This window comes from Arachis stenosperma, chromosome 3 (genome assembly GCF_014773155.1).
Source record: "Arachis stenosperma cultivar V10309 chromosome 3, arast.V10309.gnm1.PFL2, whole genome shotgun sequence".
Lineage (NCBI taxonomy): Eukaryota > Viridiplantae > Streptophyta > Magnoliopsida > Fabales > Fabaceae > Arachis > Arachis stenosperma.
In genome coordinates, this window is record NC_080379.1 from 143,974,189 (window position 1) to 143,983,698 (window position 9,510).

Genomic DNA, 9,510 nt, shown 5'->3' on the forward strand with positions numbered 1-9,510 from the left:
GAGATTAGTGAACAACACATAATAATACGAAAGAATGATGTCATGTAAAAAACACAATATCTTGTGTTCTTTATTATTATCGGACCAATTCTATAATGCTTATGAATTGTTACTTAAATTTTGTCTAATTTATCTTTTATAATAAATTTTAATTTTTTTAAAATTATTTATTTTTATATTTTTAAATTAAATATTAATTTTTAATTTTTTTTAAAATAGATATTATTTTTTAAGTACCATAACATTCACCTTATTACAAAATGCTAGCTGTAACTAGAGTTAGGCAAACACCTTATTAAAATTTTTATAACATTCGCCTTATTAAAATTTTCCTAACCCCTTATTAAAATTTTCCAAAATTAAATTTTTTATAACATTCACCTTATTACGGAATGTTAGTTGTAATTAGGGTTAGACAAACACCTTATTAAAATTTTTCTAACCCCTTATTAAAATTTTTTAAAACGGGTGAGGTGGGATTCGAACCTCCTCACTAAAACAGGAGCATGTCGCAATCACCAAACTGTCACAATTCTAGTTAATATATTTACAAATTATTATTACTATTATTATTATATATATATATATATATATATATTATCAAATATATTTACTTCTATTTAATTTATTTTAATTTTAGTTATAAATTCACTTATTTTTAAATTAATTATATTTTTATTTAAAAATAATTATACATTTACTTATTTTTTTTCATAATTATATAATATCTATTAATATTATTTTTTAATAAATACTTGTAGTATATAATAGTATAATAGATATAAATTTATTAATAAATTATTAAAATTTGAAAATAATTATTATTTTAATATAAAAACAAAATAAAATATTTATGATAGAATAAAATTAATAAAATATTTATTATTTCTATTTCATATTATTTTAGAATAGCTGGATATTCTTAAAATGTTAGTAAAAATATGTATATTAAATTTTAATTTTAAATTTTTTATTATTTTTTATTTTTTATTTATATAAGACCGGGTTAACCAGTTCAATCAATGATCCACTAGTTGAACCAATAATCTGATAACCCAATAGTTTGACCAGTTCGATCACCGATTCGGTTCTCACAGCTATGATTTCATCTATACACGCTGGGATAAGATAGAAACTATAATGGCGATCAAATCAATCATTATTGTCAAATCACTCATTATTGTTACTCTCTTGCCAAGCATTTTACAATATATTTATAACGTAAACAGTTGTAGGAAGTTACTCTAGCGGACGAAAATTGCTCACCATAGTTCTAATAATTTTTCTAAAATATTCGTTCATACCTTTTGGCATTTGATGTTTAATTAATAATTATTGAGATTCCATTGAGGATGGAGACAAATTATACGTTTGGTTACTATTTTAAGTTTCGTGTACATCTCACCTTTCAAATCCCAATATACATTTTGAATGGCTACAGCAGGTAAAACGAAACAGTTCAAACTTCCAAATGTAGTAAGCAAATCGAGTTTGATTGAAAAGTGTATGCTATGTATAGTAAGAATTGAACACAACTTATTAAATAATAATTACGTGGCAAACAACAACAAAGGTTCTATGGTGTAGTGGTTAGCACTCTGGACTTTGAATCCAGCGACCTGGGTTCGACTCCCGGTAGGACCTATTTTAACTTTTCCCCCTTTTTCAAGAATAGAAATAAAATTTTAAGATTAAAAAAGGATCACAATAGAGCAGACAGGACAACTAATCATGTTTTGATTGAAAAGAACATGCAGCTATCATCATTATTTATCAGAAGATGTCCCACTATAGCAGATTTTTCTTAATAAATCATAGAAAACCTCTGGTCTGGATTTAACTTTCATTTTCTCTTAGCATGTCATAGAAAACTGCTGGCTTTCTGTATTCTGGCATGCAGATGGCCTAGGATCACAACATGCATACAGCACCATATACATATGTATGTTAGTTCTTGATCTCAAAAAAATAATGATTAGAAAGCAAGGAACTAATTTTACCTGCATTGCAAATGCTAAGTGTATGAGTGTTGCTTCAGCCCAAGGCTTTCCAATAAATTGAAGACCAATAGGCAACCCCAATTCAGTGTATCCAACCTGTGACGTGAAGTTTTTTTTATTACATATAATGATATAAATGATTTGGACTTTGAGTAGCACTATGTAAAAGGAGAAAGTAATCAATCATTCATACTGGAATAGTCACCGCAGGAAGTCCCAAAAAGTTTCCTGATATGGAATACCGAACAAGTGCAGCTGAAACAAAGTAGCAAATTAATAATATTTACAAATTATATAATAGTTATTAGCAAATTAAAGCTTAATGTCACGTGTTAATGTACCTGCATTTGGGTAGTCAAAGTCACCAGTCTTTATAGCATCCTCTTGAATTGGGTTTGCAGTGACACTGTATGCATGCATGTCGTTTTAGTTAATGAAAGAAAGCGACTGTGTTTCAATTGTGAAGAAATTAAAGTGCGTGGTTGAGTAACTAACCCTGTTGTTGGTGACACAATGACATCTGCCTCGGCCAATATTTTCTTGTGAAACTGTAACTGCCGATTCCTGTCCATGATTTAGAAATTATGTGTTTGGTTTTAGTTTCTAATAACCACTTAGTATATTATTTAAATTTATTGTTCTTATAGGGGGTGCATGGCCCGATCCGGTCCGAGCTATAGTTTGAGCCACCCGAATTCGGTCCGGTGGCCCAGTTATCATACACAATTAATATTGTGTTATTAGTGATGCATGATAGTTATTCTTATGTGAAATTTAAGTATTGTAAATCTTAATATTTTGTGTTATTAGTCATTATAAGACTATAAGTTAATGTTTTATGTTTAAAATGCATAAGACTAACTAGACTAATGCATAATATTGTGTTATTTATATTGATTTAAATATTTGGTGTTATTACACAATATTAGTATTGATTGTGGTTATGCTTTAATTTTAGAAAAATGTTGTTTATTGATATATTTTTCTAAGTGAATTTTACCATATCAAATAATGGTTGGAGTCTTGGAAATTTGGATATTTTCATATGTTAACTTATAAGAAGGTAATGTTAACGGTCCGATTTTCACTCGGTATAATCGTGGCCCGAAAGCATGTAGATTTTATCAAGTTTAGGGCTGGGTTCGAGTCTAGCAAATACATCCGATATATATTTTGGGTCGGGTCTGGATCACATCAAACCCGGTTTCGCCCGACCCGAACACCCCTACTTATATATATGACTTTTTTTATTGTATTTTTTATTTTTAAAACATATGTCAAATATTTAATGTTGTCATTATTATTTTGGTGTTACAACTTATTACAACATCTTAATAGAAAGTTCACAATTGAATGAACAATTAAATAATTTATTAAAATAGTACTAATTGTTGAAGCTTGACCAATCTAAAATAGTAGAAAGCACAGACCAAGACTCACCTAATTTTTTGAGCTTTGATATACTCCATGCTGCTGAAAGCACTATAGAAATTAAGTGCTACCCTTGTATCCCATCCTAATTCTGCAAAATTCCTTTAGTAATAATTTTGTGATATCAATAAATTTTCTCTCTGAATCTAGAGGGGACAACAAGGAGAAATCAGGGGCTTAAGATTTCATACATACTTTTCTCGAAAGGAATCAAGCGAAGTGGAGCACTCTGATCCGATTGTTAGATAATGTGCTCGGAACATTACTTCTATGTCTGGTATAGTAACATCTACAGTCTAGTATGTTTAAGATAAATATCACTTTGTTTTGTTGTTTCTCATTGAAGGGTTCAGTCATTTTAAAAAAAAAAGGGGGTTAAAAGCTATTTTTTCAAGACAAAAAATTTGCATGCAGCACCTCCCAACCATAAAGATCCTGAAGTTTGTTCAAAGCATGAGAGCAGCATCTTCTGATATCATCACTGCAATCATTGAACCACTAATTGAAGGAATCAGTGGTTAAAAAACCAAGCTGATGTTAGAGGAATCCATAGTTTCATTTGTCTAGTTGAATAATCAATCAATATATCCTTACCGTTCCATATTTTGCCAACTTGATGTCAGATATAGACTTTGTCATTGGCAGCAGTGGGAGATTGATCTTGGTGAAAGGTTTGCACAGTAATGGTATATTCATAAAGTTAAAAGAGATTAGGAAGAGGCTAAATTAAATATATACCACATAATCAAACTAAGATGTAAGTTTAAGAAAATAGTTGTTACAGGTATTTTGGATGGCTGATTGGAGGGAATTTCACCAGAGATAGCTGCATAACTGTATAAGTGAAGCATTAGAAACTGCAAAAGTGATCTTCAAACATGTTTAAGAAAGAATAACAAACTACTAACGTGATCAATGCATCCTCAACTGTGCCTGCTAGTATTCCCACCATCCCAACTGTCCAGTTTAGAGGAAGAACTCTGAATGCAGTATATCATCATTCTACTAATTCATTACAATTCTTGCACTAGTCCTTAAACATAATCAAACAAAAAACAATACCCACCCGGAATGAGGTACACGACCAAAAGTTGGTTTCAGACCAACAACACCACAAAGAGCTGCTGGAATTCTCACAGATCCTGAAAACAAATGCAAACAATATGGATGCAGACTTTCTATTTACGGTTATAAGCAATTACCATGCAGAATTTGTTAATCTTTGATGTACAGTCAGTGCAGATACGCAACATACCTGCCCCATCCACACCAAGGGCAACAGGGCATAGCCCTGCAGACACCACAGCAGCAGATCCACTCGAAGAACCTCCCGCGATCTTATTCATATCGTATGGGTTCCTAGTAGCCCTAATGGAAACAGATAGCATATGCTTTTGTCACCACTCTAATGCAAAGTTCAAAAGACACAAAAGATGTGATTATGTAACATAATAATGTTAAAGTAAAACATTGTTTTGTTACCCATAATGCGGATTGATTCCATTAGTTCCAGCCCCTAGTTCTTGCATATTAGTCTTCCCAGAAAGTATGGCGCCACATAACCTTAGCCGCTCGACGCAGCAAGCATCATCTGCACAAGGCCTTTCTTTGTGCAACCACTTTGTACCTCCTAAGGACACCAATTTTCGATGATTCAGGGAATTGAATCCAATATCTATGAGTAGCTAACATTTGTAATGTTGAATACACCATCACCTGTGGTTGGATAGGGCAAGCAATCTATTTCATCCTTGATAGCGACTAGGACTCCATCTAAGACAGAGATAGGTTCCCCTGCAAAAGAAACATACATCTAATGAGTATCAGAGCTCAATTATGCCATTGATCAGATTCTGAATTGTTATAAATACCTCTCTGATATCTAAGAGTTGATTCATCTGCTTGCCTCAGTATATCTTCAGTGTTGTAGTTAATAAAGAATCCCATTTGGAGTGGAGCTTTTGAAGATTCAGCAACAGCTGCTATAAAGCGTTCTGCGACCTTTGCAATGGCAAAGTAAACCATAGATATCTTAAGATCAAAATCAGAAATTTTGAACTTCAGAAAGAATATCTAATATTTCAAATAAAATAATACCATGCGTGGTGTTATATCTCCTGAGCTATAGGCTCTAGAATAATCCATTATTGTCCACCGACAGAATGAAGAATTTTTTCCATTAAGTGCATCATCATCTTCTGATGAAGATGTAGGCAAGCAATCTATTGAAAGCTGAACTTGTTCTTGTGGAGTTAAAGCATGATCTATGCATTTGACTTCTTGTTCTCTGTGGTCTGCAAAAATAAACTGAAATTAACAATATTGTTCCATGGGACTAATTTAATTATGATAACTTCAACAGAACTCAAAAATCCAAATGACATCCATGTCCACCACCACAAAATCGATCATGCAGCAAATCACTTAGATTGCATTTGTTTACAGGGATGGGGCATAGACAGACACATTATGTTCAGAGATATTAATACTAATAAGGACACAACTTATTTTTCATTTTTTCTTTCATTATTCTTGTTAATTTATCATAATTATATTTTAATTATTATATTTTTTTTCAAAATTTTTTGGATGAAAAAAATAAGAATAAATTAGATTTTCATAGTTTGTTCTAATTTGTCATCAAGCACAACACAAGAATACAAAATTGTGTGTCTTATCTTATCTTATTCTCAAAAACAAACACAGTCTTATTGTTGTACAAGTGATGGATGGAAAGAAACTTGTGAAAGATATCAAACCTTCAAAGTGATGTAAGGGAACATAGAGGGGTGAATCTTCCAAATCTGCATTTGTAATAAGCTGCAGAAACGGATGATGTTGCTAAGAATCAAATTCATCCTTAATTAATTGGAACAAATTTAAACAAGACGGAACCCAAGCTAATTAAGTGAACGTGGTCTAACACAAACCTTGTGGAAAAGATTATTCCTCTTGAGTAGATACAATATGGAGGCTCTAAATACTCGAGTTTCCAACAAGAGAGTGAAAATCTTGACTACAATGCCAGTCATGCGTGGTGCTGTAACAGTAATTGAAATTTTTATGATTGTGATTCTGAATTATTAAATGCATTTGCATCACATATTAATTGCTGTTAAGAAAGTGAAAAAGGGGTGATAGCACGATAGTAACAAAAAGGAAGAAGAAAGCATAAGAGAAAATGGGCTATGGTGAACCTTTAACATTGTCATGGAAATAGAATTCAGTGCTATGAGGGCCTAAGTTAACATCCTTCACAGGCTTGTAAACCACACGCTTATCTTGGAACAAACCCATATCATCACCTAATTAGTAAAGAAATGGAGATTCTTGGTGTTTGGACACTGGACAGTAAGATACAACGGTGAGGTGAGAGATGAAAGGAGAGCATCAAGGTGTTATATATATAAAAAATAAGGAAAAGTATAGGTGAACAATGAAAATATTAAATCATGTAAATAATAGATATATCGGATGTTCATTTTATTAGTGTACGGATGGTTATTTTAATATTAAAATTTAGAAGATTAATTTAGAGGTGTAGTGTGTTTTTATTTGATTGGTAGTTATTCATATTGTTCAATAAAGTCATTGTCTCCTTAGCATTCCCTAAAAAATAATATTAATACACTAAAATTAGTTATCAATATATTTATATATAGATATATGTGTAGTTTAATTTATTTTTAATGTATATTTATATTTTAATATATATTTTATATTAATAATTGATTTTGATATACAAATAATATAATTATTTAAAAAATATTATTAAAATTAAAATAATATTTTTATTGTTAAACAATATTTTTTAAAAAATATTACTTATTCACTTAAAAAAATATTATCAAAATATAAAATAAATATAATTTTAATTTTAAAGAGAGAGAATATTAGAAGTCATTAATTAGCAGCGTCCAACTTCTACGGACGGCCAAAACGGTCAACCTTATAATCCTCGTGCTTTTTTTCCGAAAGTAGAAACGTCTCCCGTCTCTCATTACATCCATGCTTTATGTTTGCCTGCTTGGCCACTCCATCCGTACGATAGAGATAGATGCAGTTTGAACGTGCGTTCTTCTTTTGCCCTCTTCTTTTCTTTTAAAACTAAAAATAAATTTAAACAATAAATACTAAACATGTTATTTACATTAAACACACAAAACACAACGAAAATGATAATACTGATTTAATTATCGAAAAACTCTAATGAAATTTAATGAGTTTATATTATACATTTCTTATTATTTTATGCTTCAAGATATTTTATTGTAATTTATTAACTAAATTTTTTTTTTGTTAATTTAAAATAAAAATATATAAATTATTTTAGTACGATTATTTTCTTTGTGATATGACTTGTTTATAAAGGTGGCAACATGTATCCTATTCGAAGGTATTCAACCCAATCTCATCCGATCAGGTAGGATTGCTAACCCGATTTACAGCGGGTAGTGTAGAGTGCAGGTAGAGTTCTCATATGGATCGGGTAGGATGTGGGTTGAGTCTCGACCCTACCCGACCAATTCGCATCTTATATATGTATATGTTATATATTTATATAAAAATATGTTTCAAATATATGTTAAATCAAATACCTCTCACTAAATATAAAAGATCTTTAGTAACTAAAAGAATATTATTAATTAATAATTTAATAATATTTTTTAACATAAAAGTCAGTTCTATTTTAAATTATCATAAAATTATATAATAATTTTGTATCTCTTTTGTAATTCACGAATAGAATTGAATACTTACAGATTAAGAATAGGTAGGGTTAAAATTGGATATTCTCAACTACCGAATAGAATATGATTGAATTTATATAAAAATCTCAATTTCAGATAGAATTAAAGTTGGCTCCAAACTATATACTACTCGATCCATTATCACCTCTACTTGTCTAGTCATAATTGAGTTTGCTCTCTTTTGTGGGATAAGGTATACTTTGGCAGATAAAAAACATTGTGAGTAAATATTTACAATACACTCGAGTCAATAAAATAAATATATTAAAATAGTAAAATAATTCAGAACTTGAACTTTGAGAAGTAAAAAATATTTATATATAATTTAAGAAGTCTTAAAAATCGACGGATTTTAATAATTTTGGCTAATAATTAGTTAACATAAATATTAAATTATTTTTAACAAATAAATTTTATTAATTTATATATATAAATTATGATAAATATTAATGTAAATTGTATTAATTATATATGCAAATTTTAGTAAATATATGTACAAACACACAAAAATTTTTAATTTTAATAATAAAATTTTTTAAACATCGAAATTTCTTAATTTTAATAAAAAAATTTCTTAACTTTAATATTAAAATTTCTTAATTTTGACATCAAAATTTTTTAACTAAAATTTTTTAAAGTTTTAAACTTGATATATAGATCAACAATTGATAAAAATATTAAACCTTAATAAAAATATTTATCACAAATCATACAAATTAAATAAGAAGCATCCACCACAAACATCATAGTTATCATAGTAATTTATTCTGGCTTTTAATCGATCGGATTTCTGAATTTTATTTACACAAATATTCACATATTATCTAATAATAATACTTACTAGTAAGAAATCAACTTCAAACAGTGTCAAATAATCAAATAAAAATATGAACCATAAATAATTTTTTCAAACTGCTAACAATTACATGATTTATTAGTTATAACACTGAAAGTCTGTAATAAAATAACCAATGAATAGAAAATTTATATACATGAATTATATAAGCTAATAGCTATAATATTCAAAACATAAAAAATACATAAACTATATAATTGTAATAGCTCAATGCAAATCTGTAGGCAATAACAGCATCACGATTCGGCACAAATCAGATGCGCAAAAGCAACATAGTCTGAAAAACACAGCAACTGGAGTTAAAGTTGGAATCACAAGCAGATACAGTCACGACATGAACTAGCAACAACACTGGGACTGGGCCATCACTGGTCAAGATTCACGAGCCCCTGACAAATGCAGAAGTAGAGAGCTAGAAGTTCAGAACTACTAAACAGAGAGAAAGAATAACACCAATAACCAGATAAAGCAC

General features: G+C 29.6%; 1 protein-coding gene and 1 non-coding gene across 2 annotated transcripts; one reads left to right on the plus strand and one right to left on the minus strand.

Moving 5' to 3' along the window:
- Positions 1-1,375: 1,375 nt before the first annotated feature.
- On the minus strand, positions 1,376-6,799 carry LOC130967940 (fatty acid amide hydrolase-like). Its single transcript, XM_057892999.1, has 20 exons — positions 6,629-6,799; positions 6,362-6,471; positions 6,191-6,251; positions 5,529-5,725; positions 5,303-5,432; positions 5,148-5,225; positions 4,914-5,061; positions 4,687-4,799; positions 4,498-4,573; positions 4,340-4,411; positions 4,214-4,265; positions 4,026-4,091; positions 3,849-3,929; positions 3,627-3,727; positions 3,441-3,533; positions 2,496-2,564; positions 2,342-2,406; positions 2,194-2,255; positions 2,001-2,096; positions 1,376-1,905 (listed from the first exon to the last, which is right to left on the minus strand). Exons 1-20 carry the CDS (start codon positions 6,726-6,728, stop codon positions 1,837-1,839), a joined length of 1,839 nt encoding a protein of 612 aa, XP_057748982.1. The 5' UTR covers positions 6,729-6,799; the 3' UTR covers positions 1,376-1,836.
- On the plus strand, positions 1,573-1,644 carry TRNAQ-UUG (transfer RNA glutamine (anticodon UUG)). Its single transcript has one exon. It is a non-coding gene; the product is annotated as a tRNA-Gln (tRNA).
- Positions 6,800-9,510: the final 2,711 nt, after the last annotated feature.